Raw genomic sequence first — 25,844 nt, 5'->3', positions numbered from 1 at the left:
CACAGCTAGTAGCGATATATTGTGGCGTTTTGTCAACAACAATAGCTTCGCAAAAATTTTGAGTCGCGTCACTGTAATTCTCGTCGAAACAAAATAACGAAACTACTGCGTGTTACCAACCCTTTCAGACGCTACCTATAAAGAACTGCCCGTAAATGCGCCAAATTTACAGAACACTATGTCAATGCGCTCGGCATTCAATGGCGACAAAGGAGATGTCATAATACGTTGATTTATGTGTTTCATAGTAATAATTCATAATTCAATTGTAAGTAAATATCTGTTTATCCTGATATCATGCAAGTTCTGTTTTTGCATAAAACGAATGAAATCTCCGGCTGGAAATGTAGTGCTGACTCATTTCCGGTTCTGTTCATTCGGAACAAAAAAAAAAATAACGTGACTCGCGGAAAGTAGCACGTCGAACGACTTGTCGGACATGATAGTGCCTTCAGCAAAGTGATCATATGCAACAGTGCACTGTAAAATGAAGTTAAATGAAAACACATTTATAAGGCAGGAGGTTCAATTTATCCGAAGTTCAATGTACTTTCCTTAGGCACTGGTCGACACAACCAGCAAAAAACAAGCGGTGTACACAACTGTATACAAAGCGTCTCAAAGGGTTAATTATTATCTAACTGGCAAAGCTTTACACCAGCACTTAAGTAAAGCATGCAGGTCACTGCAATATTAGTGTGTCTCTTGTTAGGGCCTGTATCATCGGGTGTCGCTACCAGCGTTGTCCATCAAGTGCACTTATCCGGTAACCCGTAAAAACGTAAACGGTAAGAAGCGTGCGGAAAAAGTAAGGTGTTTTCAAACAATACCTCATCGTTCTAATCTGAGTCAGTGTTGTGTTTATCGTCTTGTTTTAGAAACAATCCGCCTTATTTTCTCTCTCCGATGCGCGTAGCGGAGTTCTCAGAATATCCCAAATGCCAGCTGCTCGTAAGAGCGCTTCCTGCCAGACAAGTGTAACCACTGCGCACTTTTTTCCGTCAACAAAAACCACTCGCGCAGCTTGTCATCCTCGTAGTCGCGTCATTCCCGGACAGAAAGGACAAAGGCCCACAGCTACAGCGCGCTGCTCTTTCGCCGTTGTAGATATATAGTCGTTTAAACGGAGACGTATCACTGCAAAGAAAAAGAAACCGCAACGATTTAGCGGCCCCTGCTAGAAGAATATTATATTTAATCACCTTTAATTACCTTATGTTGCCTTGATAACCAACGGTGGTCAACGTTGCTGGTATTAAGCGAGTAAATACGGTACAGGATTCACAGACTCACACAGCTTCACAGTTACATAGATAGATAGATAGATAGATAGATAGATAGATAGATAGATAGATAGATAGATAGATAGATAGATAGATAGATAGATAGATAGATAGATAGATAGATAGATAGATAGATAGATAGATAGATAGATAGATAGATAGATAGATAGATAGATAGATAGATAGATAGATAGATAGATAGATAGATAGATAGATAGATAGATAGATAGATAGATAGATAGATAGATAGATAGATAGATAGATAGATAGATATTGTGGAATATCTATCTATCTATCTAGCGCCGCAACGATCCCAGCTGTTCACAAGAAAGCCGCCTACTGTTCCAATGAACTCTTTCAATTGATTTTAGTTAATGATACCGACACTTAATTGGCCCTTACCGTGAGTAAACTTTTGCTCCGATACCATATGTAACAAATATAACTCTTAACATCAACCGGAACCGTCGGTTTCGTACTAGTTTTATTTTTTTACGACTTTTTCTGAATATTCGGAAAACCGAAAGTAGGTGCTCGACCGGAACCGGAAGTTCTTTGAAGAGAAAAAAGGGCGCCACCAGTTGCTCGTACCAATAATGAAAAAAAAAAAAAGACATGCGAAATAAAGCTATAGTTTATCAGTTCGAACATGCTGCGTTCGGCACAGCTAGTGGCACATACGTGGTACCGCTGTGGTATTTAAAAAAAGCGCTATTCTGCGCGTCTCTCACAGCCGCCCCAGAAGAAAAAAAAAACACGGAAGGGAGTCATACCTCTGCTTTTTGCACATGTGGCGTATACAGTACAGCTTGTAACACATATACGATTCTCTCGCTCGCCGTTCTTTTCTCTTTCTTCTATTTTTTTTCTTGCACTGGCGCGACCTTTTACTGCGTCACCGGCCACCTGGGCCTTTCTCTTGGCGCGCATCTGATCTTCCTTCTTTTTTTTTTTTTATTCTACACTCACGTGCATTGTCGTATGAGCGACTGAGCCATTTATATCTACGCTGCGCCTCTGCAACTTGCTCGTGCGCAGCTGCAGCTCAGCTACGGCCTTGCGCAAGTGCATGCTGAGACGCTACGAGCGTGTTGCTAGAACGAAGCGCCTGAGTGACACGCGTGCTGAAAGCGCTCGCGAAGTTTAATGTAGTAACCTGTCGCCGGATTGACTGCAAAGTTTTCAACCGTAATCACGTTACAACTCGTATCTCCACAGACTTTTCGCTATTTCGATTAATCGGCGACGAACGCTTCACCATTTCCGACGTTAGAGGTGTTTTACGGTAGCTGCATAGCCTCCGTGATTTGCATGGCCTCCGTGACTGATGATGTTGCCTTTTGAGTCAAAGTGCGATGTTTTTGCAGGGCCAACGAATAGCCCTGTTGCACTTGAATCCAGGCTAGGTTGTTATGTAGCTGGCCTGTTTTGAAGAGATGTCAATAAACATTATCGTCATCACTGATGTTTACAGCTTCGTCGAAAGTGATACTCGCGGATAGGTATGAAAGGAATCGGTATGTCGAAGAAGGGGCCGGGGATGAGTGGGATAAGCAATGGCGTTACGCAAATATTGTTTCTGAAGAATCATTAGGCAGCTTTAGAATAGCGTACGCAAAGGTGTGCGTTAGCAATTGTCGCCACTGCGCTTGCCTCGTCGTACCCCATCCTCTTGCGGGCGCCCTTTAAGTGACGAAAATAGCGGTTGACCGCAACGAACGCTATCTTAGCGTACACTATTCTAAAACTGCCTATTAGCAACCTATAGTTCCCAGGGCCTCTGGGGCATGGCGCGGCGTGACAGTACGTTTAGAGGTGAAACTAATTACCCGGGATGTTGTCAAGAAAGTTGTATGCTGATACCGTGCTATGATATTTGGTGACCATCATGATAGAATGTGCTGAGCCCAGAGGAAGCACCACAAAGAATATGAACGATAGCGGAGCAAAGCCATCGTTAGTTCGTAGCAGCGTTTGTTTGAGCCACGTAAATATATAGCCAATGAATTCATATGTAATTGAATGGAAAACTGGTTTGTCATTTCAAGTAATAAGCGGGGATAAGCTTCAAAAACGATTGAAATTGCATATTAGAAAGATAATAAGGGCAACAGTATAGCATCAATCGTATCCTATTAAGTGAGATAGATAGATAGATAGATAGATAGATAGATAGATAGATAGATAGATAGATAGATAGATAGATAGATAGATAGATAGATAGATAGATAGATAGATAGATAGATAGATAGATAGATAGATAGATAGATAGATAGATAGATAGATAGATAGATAGATAGATAGATAGATAGATAGATAGGCGCGCATAATTAATGTGCGGCTAAGATAAACGAAAGCGCACTTCGTATGTACTTCGAGAGTCACTCTCGAAATCACCACATTGAGCGTTCACACAACTTGTGGCCGTATAGAATACGGATCTTGCTCGTTGGCCGAACTCGAGAACTCTCCGAATTGGAAACATATATAATGGTAAAAACAGTTTCCCCGGCAAAAAAGAGCCACCACAACGTTCTCAGTTTTCGAAATATGGTGATGCAGCGCAAGAACTTCTTGCCGTCGCATGCACCACAAGCTTCACGTGTTTGAGGCGGGCAGTTATGACACTGTCTCCCGCACTAATCAGCTAATCTTGCGATTCACTCCTTCAACGCGTTCAGTCGTCTGTGGCGTTCATTTTGCCAGCAGACCGGAGCGCCGGCCACGCCGGAGGCCACGGCTACGGACCAGGAATCGCTGGAGGAGGCGGCGGAGGCGGCGGTGTAGCTGGAGGTGCCGTTCCCGGTTTCGGCACAGGTCCAGGAGGAGGCGGCGGCTACGGTCCTCCGGCCCCATCACCTGGCTTCGGCGGCCACGTCGGTGGTCACATCGGCGCCGGTGGTCCTGGCGGCTACCACCACGGCTGGCACGGCATACACGCTACCCACCGGGGCTACCCATCTCCGGGCGTAGCCAGTGGCGGTGGCTACGAACCACCCAGTTATCCCCACGGCCGCTGGCCCGCGACCAGCTACCACCCGCTCCCGGGACGCGGTTCGTCTATCGGATCGGCGAGTGGTGGCTACGGGGCGTCTTCGGGAGGCTACGGTTCTGGAGTCTACTCGACGGGTAGCTACGGCGGCTACGGGAGTGGGTCATGGAGTAGCGGCGGCAGTGGCTACGGGGGCAGTTCCGTCGCCGGAGGAGGATTTTCGGGAGGCGGTTACGGGAGCGGCGGTTACGGCGCCAGTCCCTACGGTGGAGTGCCAGGCGGATCTCCAGCAGGAGCTGGCGGGGTGGTGCCACCGATACACGGAGGCGCGGGAACGTTTCCCGCCCACCCTCCGCCTCCCCCGCCTCCCCACGTGCCTCACCAACCGCTGCCTCCCGTGGCTGGAGCCGGAGGCCCGCCGCCGCCGCCGTTCGCGCCGCCGCTGCCGCCAGGTTTGGCGGAGAAGTGCAAGTTCTCCTCGGCCGTGTTCCGGCGTGTCGGCTACGGGACGAGGCTTAAGAGCTTCTACGTGAGGCGGGTGGTGCGCACCGAACGACTCGAAGAGTGCGAGCAGGCCTGCTCCGAGGCGCAAGACATTCACTGCAAGTCCTTCAACTTCAGGTGAGGATCGGCATGTCCGGCACTGGCTGGTGCACCTCAAAGTGCTTGTCCCGCATTTGGCATTGTCTGCAGCTGTATTTTCCGTAGTGCGTACTATAACATTTTAATGCCTTTACCAGCCTTCCCAAGCGCAGGTTAGCCAGCCGGCCTGCCTGTGCAGCTGTGTTTCTATGTATATTCGTCCTCCGGCTCCATTATCGAGAGTCTTAGCACGGTACGATTGCGTTTACTCTGCTACTACTCATAAGAACAGACGACATACTACGACATACTCAAAGGCTGAGCTTGAATGTTCGTGAATCATGTAACACGCATTTTGAATTCCGCCGATGCTATCGCATTCGAGAGCGCAAGCACGAGGCGAGGAGGAAAGGGGCGACAGTTCACTAGGGAACGGTGAACCTCGAGTGTTTTTTGCAGCGGGGACCTATCCACCCACGTGACCCTGACGGTGACCGTGTGACGTACACATTGCCTCACGAGATGAGATAAAGGAAGTGCACAACTGCTTCATTACACAACTAGGTCGACCCTGCATGACTCCACCTTCGACGCGTCAGGAAGAAAAAAATATAGTGATTTTTTTCTTCCTGGAGGCAATGAAAAGTCACCCCTCACGTTACAATCGTGGTCACGTTAGAATCGAGTAAATACGGTAGTGTGCTGCAGATACAGCCTCGTATTTTGAATTCCGCAGTTCGATTGTAAGGTGAGGGTCGACTTTAGGTAGCAAAAATTTGAAAAACGCGTTACATCCGGGTAAATACGATCCTACAAAACCATTACTTAGCACGGCCGTCACTGTACTCGTCTTCCAGGGCGTTCTTCCCGGACAACTGTGAGCTGAGCGACTACGACTCCCGACAGCTACAGCTCAGCAACCCGGCGCACTTCGACCAGAGCACGCAGTTTGATTACTACGAACGCGACGACCTCGGACACGGCCCTGGTGGCGCTGGAGGAGACTGTTTAGACGGCAAGTGCCTTGAAACATGTCGTTTGCCTGTTAGAGGGACCTAAGATGGGCAAGTTCGCCGTGGTCTTATGGATGGAGCTTGTTATTATAAATTACTTGGATTTAAGTGCGCGGCCATTGACGATTACCTCTTTCCGAGAGCGTGTACTTCTCGACGCGACCAGGCCCATCGAGTTCTGCTGACTTATGGACCAAGCGGATCTCGCCACCTCTTTGTAGACGTTTTATTTAGTGTGTTTACTTATTTCTGTCCGAGTCGTCGTCATTTTTTTATTTACTCTCGTAAATTCTTTCCCCTTTCTCTCCTCCTACTTTCCTTTCCACCACCTCCTCCCTCCTCCCGAAAGAGTAGGCAGGCGTTGTGCCTCTCTAGGTGGCAGTTAGCCTGCTATCCGTCTTTCCTGGGTGCCCTTGGGTATGCAAATCAAATACTACTACTACTACTACTACTACTACTACTACTACTACTACTACTACTACTACTACTACCACTAATACTACTACTACTACTACTACTACTACTACTGCTGCTGCTGCTGCTGCTGCTGCTACTGCTGCTGCTGCTGCTGCTGCTGCTGCTGCTGCTGCTGCTGCTGCTGCTGCTGCTGCTGCTGCTGCTACGGCCGCATCTACCGCCGCCGCCGCCGCCGCCGCCGCCGCCGCCACCACCACCACCACCACCACCACCACCACCACCACCACCACCACCACCACCACCACCACTACTACTACTACTACTACTACTACTACTACTACTACTACTACTACTACTACTACTACTACTACTACTACTACTACTAATAATAATAATAATAATAATAATAATATAATAAATATAATAATAAATTGCTAGATTGTCACCGAGTGTACGCAGTACTGTGCATATAACAACACTGAAAATCTTTTGTGATGTTCTTGAGAAAGGTTTAATGTAAGGACAAAAGTATTACCGCATTCTAAAGCGACCGCGCTATATCTTGCTGTACGCACGCTGATTACTTTTACGAGTGACGAAGCACATTTCGAATCGCAGTGAGCCAGACGTGCACGCCAGACGGGATGGAGTTCACCCTGCGAACCGTGGACGGTTTCTACGGCCGCATCTACACGTACGGTTTCTACGATTCGTGCTTCTACGACGGAAACGGAGGAAGCGTCAACGTGCTGAGGATAAGCCGGGCCAACGGGTTTCCACGCTGCGGCACCCAGCAGGTAAGTCGTCGGCCGCCAAAAATGGTAAAATTACTCCTAAAACTTAACTCAATTACATCACTAAATACTCTACTGCAATTTTAAAAATGTAACCAAATTCCGTTACAAATTACGGATGCCTGAAAGTGATGACTTACATTACTATAAGTTTGAATCTACTTTAACAAATGTTCATCAGTCATACACAACTCAAGGCTCTGGACTGAGGGCCACACCTTCGCCGGGAGAATTCCTTTGCAATAATAAAGTTTTTCATTCATCCGTTCATGTACTCTGTATTTACAGCACATATCGGGTATGTCCGGAAAGTAATGTCAGCGAGTCGACTGAAAAAAAAAATAAATCATTGATCAGATCGTTACAACTCAATAAAAGGTTTTGAAATAGGCTCCTCCTGCATCGATAAATCATTTCCAGCAAGATTTCCAGATGTCGAAGCCGTCAGGGTAGGCCTCCTACGGAATGTCCCTAAGAGCCCTTGGTGCAAGCCTCTTTAGCTCTGTCAACTTGCTCGAAATGATGTCGTTTCATGAGATGCTTGACACTTCCATAAATCATCATCACCATAGGCTGTCTTTCTGATTGGAAATGTTCACACTGGGAACTTGCAGAGTTTCACACAAAAGTTGGTGCCAGTCCTTTCGCCTTTGTTCCAATGAGCACTACGTTGCGGTTTGCACGGCAAGTGAAAATCGGTTTAATGAAAAAGCCTGTCCTTACTCATTGGATGGTCACATTCGACTGAGCGACCGTGTGTACGTAATCGAACTTCACCTTCCACCAATCCCAACCGTCCCTGGCGCATTGTGACGTAGAATTACTTCGCAATATAATCACTGATAATACTTTCGGACAAACCTTGTATACAAGGGAATCTCTGATCTCTTTGTTCAACTTCTCACTCTTGAGGTTTGGCACTAAAGTTAACTTATCTGTTATTTTTCTTTCCTATTTTTTGGTCAATTCCTTGTGCCATAAGACATGCTATAATTTAGTCTAAAGTAACTGGGAATGTAATCAGTAATTTTCTTGACATTACTCACTTGAAGAAATTCATTATATTACTAAATTACCAGCACAAAAATGTAATTCATTACATTACTCATTACAGCAAAAAAGTAATTCAGTTACTGTATTACTACTATAATTGCAATATGTAGTTTTCTACCTATAAATATGTAGTTTTTACCTATAAAGTAGTTTTCCCTGGGCACTTAAAAAGGCTTTGAGCTAAATCTTTTCAGTGGGATCTTTCGGTGCGAGTGTTCTACATTTGACTTCGGCCCGTGACAGGTCAATTTCACGATTTTCTTATCGCTGAAGAAGTGAATACATCCAGGCTACCAGTAAGAGCACAACTATTTTCAAGTGAAACACTGTCTGAACTCCGTAACCCGGCACGATCTCGTAGGCATTAACAAAAACCGGACGACTTCTCCCGCACTACTTCTATTGTTCGCATTAGGTCGAATGGTAGAGAGGCTCTCTCTTTTTAACATGCGAACCACTAAACATATTTCAGTATGGCGACGTGATGACAAACATCGTCGTGGTTCAGTTCAACGACTACGTGCAAACAAGCAGGGACAAGAAGTACAATCTCACGTGCTACTTCTCCGGACCCGGCGAGGCCGTCGTGACTTCCAATTACCTGGACACTAGGACAGATGGGTAAGATGTTTCGTTTTTAATGAAGAACACTTCATTAAAACACTTCGTAAGAACGCTGCATAAGAGAACTTTGGGTAGACATTGCTCCCGGTGCAAGAAAAAAAAAATCCTGCGCTAATTCTGCGGTTAATGTAGCGTTAATGTAGTTGTTGTGCATGTCTTGGTGTAGCTCCAAATCCCGAGCTCAATCCTGCGCCAATGTAATTCTTGTGTAGGTCTTGGTGTAGTTCTAAATCGTGCGCTTAATGCAGCTCCACTACCGTGTAAGCTGGAAAAGTGCGTAGCGTGGGCAACACAGCGGTTCCCTTATCAATCGCGCGATAGCCGAGGCGGTGGCGCCCTCTCTTGCGCGGCGCGGGTATCAGCCGGATGTTTCAGAAGCGTTTTTTGATAGTTCAGGCAAACTATTGCGATTAATTCTTGATTATTTCTGTAGTTTATACTATTTTAGACATTGTTAGGTCATTTTGCACAGGTTGTGAGCATTGTTAGCCTTGTTTTAGGCCTGTATTGACCACTGCGCGACCATGCGACAGCGGACGGACGACAAGCCGCGCCCCTAAGGTGCTACGCACTTAAAAACAATGAGATCGTAATTGGGATGAATTATCGTGGCGCTTTTGGGAATGATTAAGTGCAAAACAGACACTCACAAACCCGAGATACACAGGACACGCCATGCACAGGACAGGACAGCGCCTGCCCTGTGTACCTTCTCGTCTTGAGTGTTTGTTTTGCGCCTAATCGTCATACACAGGGAAGGACAGCGTCTGTCCTGTCCTGGATCTCTTCTTCGTGAGTGTCTGTAATGCGCTTAATCTTTCCCAAAAAGCTATGCGCCATCTTGGCCAGTACCAAGTTTCGTTGAATGATCGTGGCGCAAAGCATTGCGCGAAACGTAGCACGCGACAGCGGCGCGTGCCCAGCGTGGAGTGAAGCATGCAAAGGTTAGAGCTTTTTCAGCAGAGAGAGTGTGAGTACATCTTTATTGACCTTTGAATGGTGAAGGACAGCGTGGGAGGACCCCTGAGTCCTGGGTCCCAAAAGTGATTACGACGGAAAACTGAGCTATTTGGCCGTCACTCACAACGTGCTTTGTGCAGCCAGCGCCTCCTCTACTTTTTGAATGGCAGTCAGATGTAAAGTCAGGGACTTTAGTCAGGTGGTCAGATCAACGCCACCTAGAGAACAGTTTCTTTAGGTGGCGTTGGTCAGATGCACCCGATCCAACCGTTCACCACCCTCTCCTATAGTCCTTTCCTACTATACCCCTCTACCCCGTCGGCCAGCATTCGCGCCTGCTTTGCATTTATGGGGGAGAGTACCCCCTGGTGCCTCACGAAGGAAGTCAGATGAGGTAATTTTTTGTTCACTTGTGTTTCTTTCCGCGGGGTGGCGTCTTGCATCCATCATGATTAGTGTGCCTTGATGCGCGTTTTGTTGCGCGTTTTTTTAAGGGGGCGCACACATCGAGGCACACTACTCATGATCACTGCATTCGCTGTCACACTGGCTCTCTAGGAGACGCGGTGTTTTGAGGTGGAGCATCTCCGTTCGTGGCATTATACGCGCTACCAATGGGGACGCGTCACTGCGACCTGCTGCATGCGCTGGCTTTAATATGTGCCACACGAGCGCTATGAGGTGGCGGCTGTATTGCTTCGAGCCCCAAATCATGGCCTCCGAGATTAGCTGGCGGTGCGCCGCCTACTAATCTCGGAGGCCATGCCCAAATGAAGGAATACGAAGGAACAAATCAGACAGGCGCGTGATATAGGAGGGGGACGGTGCGTCTACCGCATATTCACGGGAACAGCAGTGTCGCGCGCTCAGACGTACGTGTGACGCAAGCAGTCCTACCCTCTAGGTGGCGTCGCACCACGACAACATATGCATGCGTACACGTCAGATTGTATAGTCCACCAATACGAACTCATGAATAACTTCCATGTAAGAAAAAAGAAAGAACTGGTGCAGCGGTGCACTCTCGCTACCGAGAACTTTCCCCAAGAGCGAGCTATTTCCCAGTAGACGATTCTTGCGAGTCCTAGCGTAGTGCTACATGCCTTCGGCCATTAGATAGCCTATCGGATTGTGCGCGGAAATCCGCAAGACAGGATCGCACTAAGGTCGACACTAGTAAGACGCGACTGTTGGTAGTAGCCAACTGGGTTCGCGTGGAGCACCCGATGGTCGACAAGTTCCCTTCGAATCCCTTCGGGTATTACTCCGTGCCCAACCCAGAACCCCGTAGGCGCCGAGCTAAACATGGACCACAACTTCCAACGACAACGACGCTCAGGGTTGTTGCCTCCCATCGCAAGAGCGGGACACTTCTGATGTCTCGTCTCTTGGCTGGTTGGGTATGTAAGTCTATTCGATACCTTTATACTTCACGAAGCATACACATAGTGCTGCAGGCGAAAATTGTCTGTGTTGACGTTTCTGAGTGCATGTTAGACTGGCTCAGTACGTGTTCCTCACCTCAGAGCAAGGACATAGGTTTGAATCCCGGCTATCGGGTTCGCATTCAGACGAGACCGGCCGCAAAGCGAGAACGCTGGTGTATTGGAATCTGAAACACTATACAGAAAGAAATTCGAAGACGCTGACAAAGATACAGTAAAACCTCGGTGATACGACCACGGCTCGTACGAATTTCGGGGTGATACGAATTTTTCTGTGGTCCCGGCCAGGGCCCATTAGCCTGCAATGTATTGGAGTACGGTTGTTGCGAACCGATTTTCACCCGGTGACGTTTGATACGAACGTACGCTAGAGCACAGGTACGAACAGGGGCTGCCCGCGCTCTCGCGAAAGACGCGGCGGGTGCGGGCATGCGCGCTGCGCGACCGTCAACGGTGCGTCGTTGCCTCAGAGATTGTGCGCGCAAATCTTGGAGGCCTTTATGCGCGTTCGCGTTTAGATTACAGGTGCCGTTAACGCCGCGTTTGTTTTCTCTTTTTTCCACCGCGTTGACGCGTTCTGCCGTGCTCGAGGCAGCAGCGTCTTCGTACTTTGTTAACACGTACCTGTCACGTCGATGCAAGCCATGTCCTCGCAATCAGATGTTCTATGAAACAAGACTGAAACTTGGGCTGCGGGTTCATCATGAAGTCCCATGAAAGGTGCACGAAGACCCCAAGAGACGAAGCTGACGGTCTTGGCGAAGGAGCTAGGCCTCGCAACATACGCGCACACATGCCAACTCTCCGATTTGCACGGGCGACTCCCGGATTTTAAGCAAACCTCCCGATTGTGCGGGCACGGCTTTAAATCTCTCGAAAAGCACACCGAACACTACCGCGATAAGAAGGTAACAACAACAAAGGACAGCGATCCTAAGACTTTCTGGCCTTCATCCATCGCATGCAAAGCGCTTCTTAAGGTCACTTTCGCCGCAGTACTTTGATGTTATGCAGAAAAGCGTAGTAAGATTAGGAAGGGGCTACTAGCAATCACGGGTCACAACCAAGGAGGTATTCTGGAGTGGAAGCTCTCGCAACGCCTTGCCAGCACAAGTGAAGCCAGCTTTTGCCCACCAAAGAGCTCGGAAACATGCTCTTTTCTGGTGGTGCCTACTAAGAGATCAAATGGCTTTGATCTCTCAGTATAAATACTACGTTAATTATAAAATAAAGGATAGCTGTTGCCGACAAAAGTGACCCGTTGAGTGGAGTATTCGCGATTGATCTCCAATAAAATTTGCCATGACTTTGAGGCTTACTGATGAAAACTAGTAACACAAAGACACGCTTGGAGCAGTATCTGACCCGTAGAAGTTGCCATATTAAACTCGTCTGGCGTGCGTGGAAAACGCTCGCTTTTCTTCGCCAAACGCAGATGATATATCGTGCCCCTACTAAGATGGCGGCCGCAGCCGCCATCTTTTGGTGGGCACGGCTTCAGTCTTGCGCAATAATCGCCACTCCAGCAATTTTTTTTAACCTCCTTGGTCACAACACATCTGGTTCATTGATTACACACGCGCGCACGTACCGTATATTTACGAGTACAAGTATAATCGTTGACGTCTAAAAGCTTTAGCTGTAATCAATTAGAGCTGTTCATGACGTCGGTGCGGCCCTGGGCAGCACTAAATCAAAACGTATGCCAACTTTCTTTTGTCGCATACTAATTTTTCATGTTTTCTGGTGATACGTATTTCGGATGATACGAATATTTTGGTAACCCCACGAGATTTGTATCACCGGGATTTTACTGTAGTAGTACCTCATGGGCAAGGACAGCGAGCCCCTGCAATGTCCTTCCTTGTCTGCGTCTGTCTTTTTATTTCACTGTATTTGACTTCTGTATTCGGCTATAGCGGGGATCTTGTGGATCACGATGATGTCGCACAGGCTACGCGGCACCCCAGAAGACTTGCATAGGCATGGGAATTGAGTTGGCGATATGCCAAACGCGTGGTGTAGACGTGCTTAGACGCACACAGGAGCGGCTCGGTGGCTTTTTGCTTAGTGTTCCTCAGCTGAAAGCGAGGTCGCAGAATTTAATCCCGCGTGCTTCAATCAGATCGAAATGACACCGGAAAGCGATAACGATGGTGCATTTGAAACTAAAGCCCGCCTTGGAAAGAGGCGGGAAAGGTGACCAAGGGAACAAGGGGTCAGCTAATATACGTTTGGGGAACAAAAAAAATAAAAGGCGAAATAAAGATAAGATTTACAGTTTCGCTGGAATAGCGAACCAATAACTGCGATAGCAACAAATGCGAATGTTATACAAAGTAAGGCTAGTGGCCTTAGGAGTAATATGAATTGTGTTAAGCATGAGCTTGCTAAGTAAGCAGGTATGCAGTGGCGTGGCCAGACCCATACGAAGAGAGACTCGATGACAACGAAAAGTCGCGTGTAAAATGCTGGTCTCGATGACTAACGCCTCCTGCGGGCAGAACATTTCAGGCCGTAAAGCATATGATCGCTTGCACGTTGTGTAAGGCACGCAACGTCCCACAATACTGGGCCTCTTCGATTTTCGGACGTCTGGAAGCCCGCAGGCAGCCAGAGGAGAGCCAGTTTGTTCCGGTCCTGACAGGAAATAACGTCGTGGTCACGTGTGTTAGGATCCCGAGACAACCCGAATCTGCCCGAAGTTTTTCCGATTTTGCAACCTTCGGGCAGGAAACATCAGACAGTCAGATAAGCAAGAAACATAAAACTATCAGATCATTATGAAACAACGCACGCAATGAATAAGCGGTCCACTTGTGCACTTCGGATCACTTGCATTTCTCGTGACCAGATTCGGCTGCGACGCGCATTTTTTTCAGTCTGTCGCTTCAAGTTCGGGTATGACGTACCACAGTGGCGGCATTTCCTGCGCGTCCGGCGCGCTCAGTTTCTACATCGCCTGGATCTGGGCCTTCAATTCCGATAATTAATGTATCAAATGACGTGTGTTTCATGGGATGTCACGTGCTACAACTTTTACGTACAAACAATTACCCCAAGTTTGCAATATAAAATATAATTAACGAATTTTGTTAGCGACTAATTTCAATGTAAGTTCAGGTGAAGCAAAGTATTTCCGCCTCGACGTAGAGTTCATGTGCGAAGATGAAAGGTGCCTGACTTGGATAACATTTTTCTAAAAAAATTGCGTATTAAAAGAAAAACACCCTGTATATACGTAAGGATGCGACTTTTTGAGCTTCAAACATTTTTATATTAGGGCAGTTATATATGTGCGCCTACAAGTTAAATTATATGAATCCACTTATAAACTGTAGTACAGCGTCCAAGTAAGAAAACAAAGAGTTTTACTAGACAAGTCCGCATTCTCCCTCCGAGCTTTCTAAAGAGCGGGCTATTTCCCAAATAGAAGTTCTCATTAGTCCTAGCGTAGTGCTACATGCCTTCGACCATGAAATGACCTAACGGATTGTGCGCGGTAATCCGCAAGACAGGATCGCACTAAGATTCGTACTGAAGAGACGCCGCTATTGGTACTAGCCAACTGTGGTCGTGTGGAGCACCCGTTGGTCGACGAGCCTCCTTTGAAGCCTTCGGGTTTTGATTGCTCCGTGCCATATACCCAATGCCGGGCTAACATGGGCCACAACGTTCAGCGACAGCGACGCTCCGGGTTGTTGTCTCCCAACACAAGAGGTGGACACTTTTGATCGGTGGTCTCTCGCTTGGTTGAGTATATACGGTTACTCGATACCTTTATACTTCACGAAGCTGCCAGATATTGCCGAAGGCTGTAGTTCACTGCAGTGAGGTTTATGGATAGATGCCAGACTTGCTCAATCTTCCCCGTCTGAGAGCAAGGTCGCAGGATCGAATACCGGGTACCGGGCTCGCATTCAGACAAGATCGGCCGCAAAGCGAGAACGCTGGTGCGTTGTATTATGAAGCTTGAGATAGAAGGAAATTTGAAGAAGTTAGCAAGGACAGCACGTCCTGCCACCATCCTTCCCAGCTCTAAAAAAATTAATTGTTGGGCTAGTTGGTCGTGCGTGACGGGCTAAGGCATATAAGAGCAAGGAATAAAACGACGAACACAAGAAAGAAGACGAAGGCAAGCGCTTGTCTTCGTCTTCTTTCTTATGTTCGTCATTTTATTCCTTGCGCTTGTATGTCTCAGCCAGTTATCCGCTGCCCTCGCCTGTCGTTTTTCATTTGAATGTATTTGACTGCACTTTTTGGTTATAGCGGGAATCTTGGGTATCGCGAGAATGTGACACAGGGCACGCGGCACTGCGGAAAACTTGTAAAGGTATGGGTAAAGCGTTGGCGATATCCTAAGAACGCGTCTAGACGCTCACAGGAGTGGCTCAGTGACTTTGCTTAGTGTTTCTCATCTGACATCGAGGTCGCAGAACACAGTGCCGCGTTCTTCAAGCAGATCGAAATGAGACCGGAAAGCGAGAACTGCGGCGTATTGGAATCTGAAGCTAGCGAGAGAAGAATGGTACTGTAGAAGATTTGATCGTAGAAGAATCATTGAGGCATTTAACATTAGAAAGAGGAATGAGCAGTGCATTAGCGCTCCCTCCATTTCCTTGCATGATACTGAATATTGTTTCTTGGAACATTCAGGACCTCAGAAATTCTTTTGCGGCTGTTCACATGCAAGCGATTGGAATTTTTTTGCTTGTTGTTGGTTTTTACTAATAAGAGAGATCCACTCTGACGTCATGTGTGAAGTGGTCACATGGGTGACAAGTTGCCAGTATTTAAGTGTGCGTGAATCTTCAACTAAAATATAGCTGCGTGTTCAACGCTGTGTTGTGTCCCCCTATGTTCTTTTGCCCGTGTCGTTTCTTCGCTGTTTTCAAGATGTTCAACAGAGAATAAGAGGCAGTAAAGGTGGTCGAGGCACTAACTGGGTGGTTAATCTACGTTTGGGGATACGAGAAAAGGGTGCCATAAATATGAAACTCAAACTTTCGCTGGAAGGCCGAACGAATGAATGTGATAGCGACGTATTGCGATGTCATACGAAGTAGGGGCTGGCAGCCTTAGAAGAAATATGAATTATTGTAAACATGGGCTTGCTAAGGAAGCAGGTGGGCTGCAACGTGGCAAGATCGACATGAAGAGGCAGATACTCGATGACCACGACAAGCCGCGTCTATCATGATGGTTTTGATGACAAGTGGCTACCGTGGGCACAGCTGTTTAGCTCGTAAAGCATACCATGCCTGACACATGATGTAAGAGACGCTGTGTACTACCAAACTGGGCCTCTTCGATTTTCGGACTTCTGAAAGCCCGCTGGTATCCAGAAGACAGCCAACTTGTTCCGGTTCTGACGGAAAATAACATCGTGGTCAAGCGTGTTCGTATTCCGAGACAACGCAAAGCTGCCCGAACGCTGTCTGATTTTGCAACCTTTTGACTGATAAGCACTAAAAATCAGACGATCGGATTAGCGCGAAACATGCCACGATCAGATAAGCATGAAACATCACACGCAATGAATAAGTGGTCCACTGGTGCATTTAGGATGGCTTGCCGTTTTTCTTGACCACGTTTTTCTGCGACGCGCCTCTCTTTAATGTTTGCCACGTGAAGTTCTGGTCTGATGTAACATAGCGGCGGCATTTCCTGCTCGATCCTCGGGCTCCGTTTTGATATCACCTGGATCGGGGCCCGCAATTTCGATTATTAATAGCTCAAATTACGTGTTTTTTTTTCTGGGGATGTTTTAAAAAATAAGGTATGCCATTAGATGTTGTCGTACAACTTTACCGTCTGAACAACTGCCCTCAAGTTTATAATTCAAAAGTTAATTAACGATATTTATTAATTACTCATTTCAATATAACTTTAGGTGTGGCAAAGTATTTCCGCCTCGACGTAGAGTTCATGTGCGAAGACGATAGGTGCCTGACTTTCATGAGATTTTTCTTTAAAAATCTGTATTTTCTTAAAAAAAAGGAACAACAAACCCTGTATATGCGTCAGACTGCGACTCTTCGGACTTCAAGCAGCTGTACAGCTGCTTGAAGTCCAAAGAGTCGCAGTCATATGTATGCCTACAAGTTAGATTGTGTAGTTCACCAATACGAACTCATGAATAACTTCCATGTAAGAAAAAAGAAAGAACTTATGCAGCGGTACACCCTCGCTACCGAGAACTTTCTCGAAGAGCGAGCTATTTCCCAGTAGAAGTTCCTGCGAGTCCTAGCGTAGTGCTACATGCCTTCGGCCATTAGATGGCCTTTCGGATTGTGCGCGGAAATCCGCAAGACAGGATCGCACTAAGGTCGACACTAGTAAGACGCGACTATTGGTAGTAGCCAACTGGGGTCGCGTGGAGCACCCGATGGTCGACGAGCTCCCTTCGAATCCCTTCGGGTATTACTCCGTGCCCAACCCAGAACCATGAAGGCGCCGAGCTAACATGAGCCACAACTTCCAACGACAACGACGCTCAGGGTTGTTGCCTCCCATCACAAGAGGCGGACACTTTTGATGTCTCGTCTCTTAGCTGGTTGTGTAAGTAAGGTTATTCGACAACTTTATACTTCACGGAGCAGGCAAGTATGGTGCTGAAGTCGGTAGTTCTCTGCGGTGACGTTTCTAGATGCATGCCAGAGGGGCTCAGTGTTCCTCTCCTGAAAGAAAGGTCAAAGGTTCGAGTCCCGGCTACCGAGCTTGCATTCAGACGAGATGGGCCGCAAAGCGAGAACACTGGTGTTCTGGAATCTGGAGCACTAGAGAGAGGACATCCGGAGAAGCTGGCCGTAGTTGTGGTACCTCCTTGGCAAGGAGAGCACGTCTATTCAGTGTCCTTCCTTGTTGTCATCTATCGTCTATAATTCCACTGTTCTTTTCTTTTCGGTTACATCGGGGATCGTGTGGATCGCGAGCATGTGGCGCAGGGTGCTCCAAACTGCAACAGTTGCAGAGGTCTGAGGAATCGACGGGCAATGGCCTGGAAATATGGCGTAAACGTTTTTAGGTGCACACGGGGAGGGCCTCAGGTGCTGTGCTTAGTGTTCTGCCGCTGAGAGCGAGGTCACACGTTCGAATCACGGGTGCTGAGTTCGCAGTAATATGATACTAACCGAAAACGGCGGTTTATTAAAATCTGAAGTGAGAGAGAAAAGGAGAGGCGGGAAAGCTGGCTGAGATAGCAGCTGGTTGGCTAATCTGCTCTTGAGGAACAAGAAAAGGGTGTTGATGTTTAATAAGATTAAGTTTATATGCGTGTGTACGCATGAATTAGTGTTCGATTAACGTTGCAGAAGGTCACCTTGAAGCCCAGTCACTCTCAGGAACCACGAGAGTGCTTTCGAAACCACGAAATTGTGTATTTGAATGTGCTACGCTGAAATTCCATTCGCATGTGCTCCTTGTAGTCATAGAGGTGCACTGCGGGGAGGGCGCTACGGCCAGTGCCGTGTTCGCATTCTGATAAGTCGAGAGTCTCGCAACTTCTACGATCTGATAACGACAATTAATGCGTTTCACTCTCGTCAAATCGGGTACAGCCGGTACCCGACGCAGATCGAGCACCTACCGGCGCAGAACATCCTGACCTCGAACGTGCAGTTGCGTATCCTGTACCGGGGCACTCCGACGACCACCATCGCCGTAGGGGACTTGCTGACATTCAGGCTAGAGGCAAGGGGAAAGTGTAAGTGCAGCTGCGAGCTCGAAGGGATCGACTCGCCGTAAGGTTGACACCTCGCATGCTATCTTCTTCGCAGACCAATTCGATTTCTACAGCGACATCTTTGCCACCAACGTGATTGCCAAGGACCCCTACTCCGGAAGGCAGGTACACCTCATCGACTCCAGAGGGTAAGTACTTTCTAAGGTCCACAGACACCACGCTGCTTCGTTCTTTATGAATGCGCTAATACAGAGATGCGCATATAGCTTATTGGGTAGGTTATAGTACTCCCGCTCCGCAGCTTTTTTTTTGTTTATTTGTTTGTTTTCGTGCGCCTGCTCTTCCCTCCGCTCTTCTTTCCATCTATATATCCCCTTGGCCCTCGCTCTAGTGTAGGGTAGCAAACCATATCTTATAATTCTGGTTTACTTCCCTTACTTTCCAACATATTTTTACATCTCTCTGCCTATATTAGGAAAACAGTATTTCGTGATTACCGCTACACTGTTTCTGCTCAAGTTACGCGGATAAATATAGCGTTTTACTATCGTGATCTCTTAATGAAACACCTCCCAACATTTCTTGCCTACTTTTCAAGAAAAAGAAATATAAAAGTTCATTACTTTTGTGGGAAAGCTCTATTTGGTGCCACGACGCCGTTAACACAAACGTATACATCGCTGTCTTTCAGCAGCTGAAATATCTACCACTTGGTGCATAGCACGTTCGCTTGAAGGGCCGCATTGCATTTGTTATTGCCTTCATTCAAGCACGTGTAACGACGCCTTCAGAGACTGCCTCTCAGAAGGCGGCATTAACTCCCCCTCTCTCTCTCTCTCTCAAGCATATATAGTATGCGCATTCTACATTCTTCAAGTGACGTTGTCGCAGGTGTCCCGTCGACTTGTACGTGTTTCCCGAGCTCCACAAGGCTCCGGACGGTGCGCTGGAGGCCGAGTTCTACGCCTTCAAGATACCGGATTCAAACCTGCTCGTATTCCAGGCGACAGTGAGGACGTGTCGCGGTCCTTGCGAGCCGGTAAAATTTCCTGATTACGCGTGGTTTCGCGTGTAGCATAGGGAAAAAACATAAGAAATCATCCACCTCACGTCCCCGACTGCTCAATATTTTCGTTCATGCAAAGATTTCGCGCTATGTTTGTCGCCGACGATGCATCTGTTGTCGCCGATCAATCAATCAATCAATCAATCAATCAATCAATCAATCAATCAATCAATCAATCAATCAATCAATCAATCAATCAATCAATCAATCAATCAATCAATCAATCAATCTGAATCGCGTGTGATTGAAGCCGGATATTCTTGCGTTGAAACGGGAGGACTTAGCTGTCCTGAAGAAAAAAGAATGTTAGTAATCTAATATCTAAGAAAGACTTTCTCAGCTGCTGCTTTACCTGGAATTGACAAGATCCCCTATTTATTGTGCCTCACTATTGACGCTTCGATTCAAACGACCGCATTAAGTAGAGACACTTTAGTTGCATCGTCTGTGTAAACTTGGAGTGCTTTGACAGTGAAAAGCGAAGTTAGACCATGAGCGACTCTAGTATTCACGAGTGTCTGTTACACGCTCTCTGCGGTGCTCTTTCTTAGTGTCCGTTCCGTAGTCGGTTACAACCTAAAAATAGGATCAAGCTCCGCCCCCAAGACTATGGTACGCCTGCCATTAATCTGTGCAAGAGAGTCGTCGCTGGTGGTTTCCGTTGCAACTGTAAGTACCTTTTCGCTGCAAATGTAGATAGAACGCATATCAGGAATTGAAAGTTCGTCGTCCCTGCTTAAAATGTTACGTAGCAGTGATCTCGAAATCAGCTCAAATTTGGCAGGACGTTCAAGCTTTCGACCAAAAATCAGCGACACGAACATGCGTCTGTATGAGAAAATGGTCTACCTGAAATTCGTGGAAGGTGTTTGACGTCACGGAAGTGAGTAAATTCGATTGATTTGGATATATACGCAAGTTCTTCTCTAAGTGGGACATCGATGGCTGTGGGCGGAGCCTACATTCATTCTTGGGTTGTAACAGGCTATAATTACGCTTTTGTAATCATGAAATGGATGACGTCACTGAGTAATCCATACGCCTCTCCCCCCCCCCCCCCCCTTCTTCCCAGGTGATCTGTAGCGACCGCGGGCGGCCCGGCACGTTCCCGTCGTGGGGTCGCAGGAAGCGTGCCGTTCCCCAGCAGCAGCCCGACGCGCCGGACGCGGTCCCGCTGCCCATCATGAAGATGAACGGCACCAAGTCGGCGGTGGCGGGAGCAGCCACGACTGACGGCGGAGGCATCGTCGGCCAGCCACCCAAGCCGGCGAAGAACGCCACCAAGGCAACGAACTCGAGCGAAGAGGAAGCCGAGGAAGTGCACGAACTTCTGCACGTCTACCTCTCCCGTGCAGACATTCCGCACGAGGGCCCGTCTGCACGTAAGTCTCCCACGACCACTGATGATCCTTACTTAGACTTGCGTGCGCGTTAAGATAAACCCGGGTGGGTGTAGCCAAAACTTTTTTTCGGGGGGGGGGGGGGGGATCAATCATACTTCATGCATGTTCGTGGGTGCGTTTGTATGTGTGTGCGTATATATACGCAAGCAAAACTGACAAATTTCGAGGGGGGGTTTAACACCCCCCCCCCTCCTTGGCTATGCCGCCCGAGTGGTTAAAATTGATTCGTTGTTTCACACTAAGGAGCTTCACAACCATATTCTTTATTATTTTATTTCGGGGGGGGGGGGTGCGGAGGGCGTGGAACGTCATTATTTATTTTTTTTTATTTACTAGATTTCAGTACCAAAGGAAAGGATCGCTGTCAGCACATACGTGCATTGGACTGAAAATAAGGCCAATATAGGCACATGTTGAGGCTATACTCCGATCGCAACATCCCTTTGTAAACCTAAAAGAGTTGCTTCTTGCACGACATGTCGTACGAGTGACGAGTTTTCCTTCGCAAACTACTGCGCTACAACGGCACGCGCGTATGGTTCGAACACTGTAGTAGTGATGCCGAATCGTGGACAATAGCTTGTATTGCTGCTCCTGCGCTGACAACAGTTTTCACTTGTGTACCTTTGGCGGTCGAACCTCATGGAGATCTACGTAGGGGCGCCGCGTCACTGGACGAGTGCCTATGTTAGCAGTGAAGCCAAGCAATTGATGCCACTAGCTCCGCTGTTTAATCAGTCCTCGCGTCGTTAAGTCAGTGCTATATTTTTTGTTGTGGTTCTGTTCTAGTCCAGTAAGACCTATTTCATACAAGTACTGAAAACTCACCTTCTTATCACCGGGGGCAGGGAGGCAAGGTGCAGGCGTTCGAAGTCCCGACGTAATAGGCGGCAGGCTCTCTGCACAAAGTGAAGTGCTTGGTTATGGGCGGTTCGTTTCTGAGTTGTGATCACTTTGCGCTGTGATCATAACTGAAAATGGAATGCCAACTAGCCCGTACCCAGACATTGCTTCATTTTTGAGGCTGTCTGAACTGCTCCTATGTTTGCCCGTGGCTTCCAGAATACCATCTAATAACGCTATGCATAGACGTCAACGTTTACCTTTCACATCTTATCTTTCATCTTACCTTTCATATCGGCTGGTATAGATTTTTCGCTTCCTTTAACTGCTAGCTCGTATGACATGATCAAGATAAAAAAAAAGAAAGCTTTAGCTTCAGGTCCTTCGCTTCAAAGGACATTCAGGTTTGATCTCTTTTATGACAGATATATTCGTTCGTTTGGCAGTCCATGTGACTGTCGAATCTCCTCGCCAGCGCCGTTTGCTCGAAGTAATCTAAATTTTCTTTTTATATTTCTGCAAGATCCACGACTCGCACCCATTTATCACCACGGGAAAAACCAATGTGTTAACCAGAAGAATATTAGCTTTCAGGCTGACATCTTTGCCTCGGTTATATGGTTGTCTATATTACTGACTTATTGGTTGATTTACCTGTGTTGAAATGCTTAACCACGATTCTTGCATATAATTACAGCCACAACTGCGTATTAGTTTTTACATCTTGCGCTGTACTGGCGCGGTATTCTAAACTTCTGCGCACAAAGGAATTGCGTTCCGAGCGCTATACAACGCAATTGTAAGCGAGCGCTAATAATTCCTTCCTCTGTTTCTTTTGTTACGTCGCAGTTGCCCTTTGTTTTAATCTCGCAAATTGAAAGCTTCAAAAAGAGAGAGCACCAACGATATGTACCCGTGTCATTTCTGCACCGAATTTTCACGCAGCGAAGTACGAAGGTGTGGGTTCGATTCCCGGTCATTGTGGCCGCATTCCGATGGCGTGCACTTAGATTTAGGTGCACCCGCCACGGTGGTCTAGTGGTTATAGTGCCCGATTGCTGACCCGAAGGTCGCGGGATGGAATCCCGGCCGCGGCGGCCGCATTTTTGATGGAGGCGAAAATGCTTGAGGCCCGTGTACTTAGATTTAGGTGCACGTTAAAGAACCCCATGTGGTCGAAATTTCCGAAGCCCTCCACTACGGCGTCCCTCATAATCATACCGTGGTTTTGGAAACGTTAAACCCCAACAATTAAATTAAATTAGATTTGGATGCCGGTAATTGAAGACCAGACGGCCCAAATTTAATCTGATGTGCCCCAGCAATGCGTGTCTCGTTACCATGTAGGCGTTTCGGAGCGTAAAGCCCCAGAATTTACTTTTGTAACTCAGATTTTACAAAATATTTCTTGGCAGTGTACAAGAAGCCGACAGTATGCGTCGCCCAGTCCGGCTACTACGCCCTGGTGGTGGTCCTTGCACTCCTCATCTGCGCCCTCGTCGGGGTTGCTATGGGAGCAACGTTCTACGTGCGAAGGGTCAAGCTGCAGGTATGTGTTATCGTCGGCAGCCCGTTTGAGTACGATCCTTGGACTTGGGTCTGAGTTTACGGTATACTGCTTAAATGAAGTACCACAATACGACGTTTCAGACTTTTCGTTTCCCGCGGCACATGAAGGTCCTGTAGACGTAGAAGGAGCGCTGAAGCAGCTAAATGCCACGAACGGCGCTGGCTAACACTCTCAGTAAGACTCGTGGTAGGCGGGTATCTTTCAGAGGCTCTGGTTTTGTGGATGTAAGTATTATATGACCGGCGGTTGATAAAAGCAAAACGGTTTAGAATATCGGTCGAAAGTAGGGATGCGATTAATAGAACAGGAGTCGTTTCCGACGTAATCGTTAGAGCACGTTATAAAAACAGAAGCGTTCATGAAAAAAAAAAGAAGACATAGAGATCGACAGGATGCTAGACTGTAAGAGATGAAGTAATACATGATTCTAACGAACATGCTAGATCACTACTGGTCGCCACCCCGTTTAACAGAGGATGCTCGTAGCTATCATCATCGTAATCATAATCATTATCAGGGTCATATCTATCACGTATGCGCGATTACCGAATACAATGTTTGGGATAACGGCAGTTGCCGCACAGCTAAAACACGGGAGAGCATTGAACGCGTAATGTCTAAAACGCCAGACTTCTACGTGTGACGAGTTCTTTTTTTTTTAAATGTGCACCTTAATTTTTTTTACCCTATAATTTTCTACATTTTAACGAAAACCGAATGCAAACCGAACAACATCAAGTGGGAACGTTTAAGTAATTCAGTGAGTGCCCTAGTGAGAGCCTGCGCTGTCGCTTGGACTCTCCATATCGTTAGCTAATGGGACTGTCCCTATCTCGATTCTCTGCGCAGTCACAGCAAATACTGTAAACTTGTTTTGCTAATAATGCGATAGAAATTATATGGGCGCTCGAGGCGCGTTTTTGCCGTCACCTTCATGTTACGTATAATGTCGAAATCGATAACATCGCCCTGCGCGTCGTGTGCAAGAAAGCTTGCGAAGGCTGCAGAGGGGCGTGGCCCAAGCAGAGAGGAAGCGCCGGCCGGCCTGCTCCGTCGGGCGGAGGAGCATGAAGGGGTGCCGGTGAGGGGGGCTGCGTCGCTCGTGCAGCAACTGGGAACATTGATGGAAAAGAGCGTGACCGCGCGCGCTATCTCGACAAACATCAGTAGACGGCTTCTACCCTTGTAGGTGCTGTGCTCTCAGCGCTTACTTCGCGTTGAGACGACAGACAGCACGAAAACCGCTTCGCTCGCTGGAGCGGCCGTATTCCCTTACGGCAGCGTTTCGGAGAGTTACGCGAGATCGGAACCTAAGGGAGTTAGCAAATTTGTTACTATGGCATTCATTGCTTCGTCCATGCGGCGAACCCGTGACCTTTCTTTATTCACTTGGCTTCTTTATTTTTTCTTTTTTTATCCTGACCGGCCAAAAGGTGAAGAACGCCCAGGCGGGGCTGACCTCGCCCAGTCCCTGCAGCATGTACGTGCCCCAGTTCCAACCCGCTCCTCCGGTCTCCAAGTTCGAGGACCCGAGCGAGCCAATCTACACGGACCCTTCGCTGTTCGAGAGGTCCAGGTCTCTGCGAAGCCTGACCGTGTCGCACGTCGGCAAGATGAAGGGCGACTTCGACTGAACGCCGAGGACGACGGCTAAGACAGTATACATAGACCGGTGTTTGAACGAACCGCGATAACGCGACCAGCCTAATCCGACGACCAAACCCGAGCGACGAATCGACAAAGTCGAAAACGAACAATGGGAGGGTTGTGTTTTCGGGAAACCGTTTGTCTCCAGTAACAAGCAACATACCTAAGCAATAGGAGCAACACGTACGCTATGGGGACTGTAGTCGCCTTTTTGCTTTATGGTTCGCCGACGTGCTTATTTTTGTACAGAGTAATATATACAATATATGCACTTACACGTACGAATGAGCGAGATAAATAATCACGTATCGAAGGTTGACAATGATTTTATCTGCACAAGTTCGATTTGCTAATTTCGTGATGTATTGAAGAGAACACCCTTTTGATTCTTTTGTTCTCAAGACCGCAATACAAAAATAAAGTTATGTTTTTTGATCGCATCGCATAAAAGAAATACTCCCAATCATT

At 47.4% G+C, this 25,844-nt stretch overlaps 1 protein-coding gene across 3 annotated transcripts in view; it reads left to right on the top strand.

The window, feature by feature from the left end:
- LOC119404749 (uncharacterized) overlaps window positions 1-25,778 on the top strand; it is a 94,864-nt gene extending 69,086 nt beyond the window's left edge. For 2 of the 3 annotated variants that reach the window (XM_049419003.1, XM_049419005.1), the window contains 10 exons: window positions 3,993-4,896; window positions 5,715-5,876; window positions 6,910-7,084; window positions 8,607-8,755; window positions 18,723-18,868; window positions 18,942-19,035; window positions 19,739-19,886; window positions 20,986-21,295; window positions 23,575-23,708; window positions 25,163-25,778. In XM_049419003.1, coding sequence (XP_049274960.1) covers window positions 3,993-4,896; window positions 5,715-5,876; window positions 6,910-7,084; window positions 8,607-8,755; window positions 18,723-18,868; window positions 18,942-19,035; window positions 19,739-19,886; window positions 20,986-21,295; window positions 23,575-23,708; window positions 25,163-25,363 — 2,423 coding nt within the window. In that variant the 3' untranslated portion in view covers window positions 25,364-25,778. Of the gene's footprint in view, window positions 1-3,989; window positions 4,897-5,714; window positions 5,877-6,909; window positions 7,085-8,606; window positions 8,756-18,722; window positions 18,869-18,941; window positions 19,036-19,738; window positions 19,887-20,985; window positions 21,296-23,574; window positions 23,709-25,162 lie in introns of all 3 variants that reach the window. The other variant, XM_049419004.1, reaches the window with a different exon arrangement.
- Window positions 25,779-25,844: the final 66 nt, after the last annotated feature.

The sequence above is a fragment of the Rhipicephalus sanguineus genome, chromosome 9 (genome assembly GCF_013339695.2).
Source record: "Rhipicephalus sanguineus isolate Rsan-2018 chromosome 9, BIME_Rsan_1.4, whole genome shotgun sequence".
Lineage (NCBI taxonomy): Eukaryota > Metazoa > Arthropoda > Arachnida > Ixodida > Ixodidae > Rhipicephalus > Rhipicephalus sanguineus.
The sequence above is the reverse complement of the archived record's forward strand: the minus strand, read 5'-3'. Positions and strand labels throughout refer to the sequence as shown.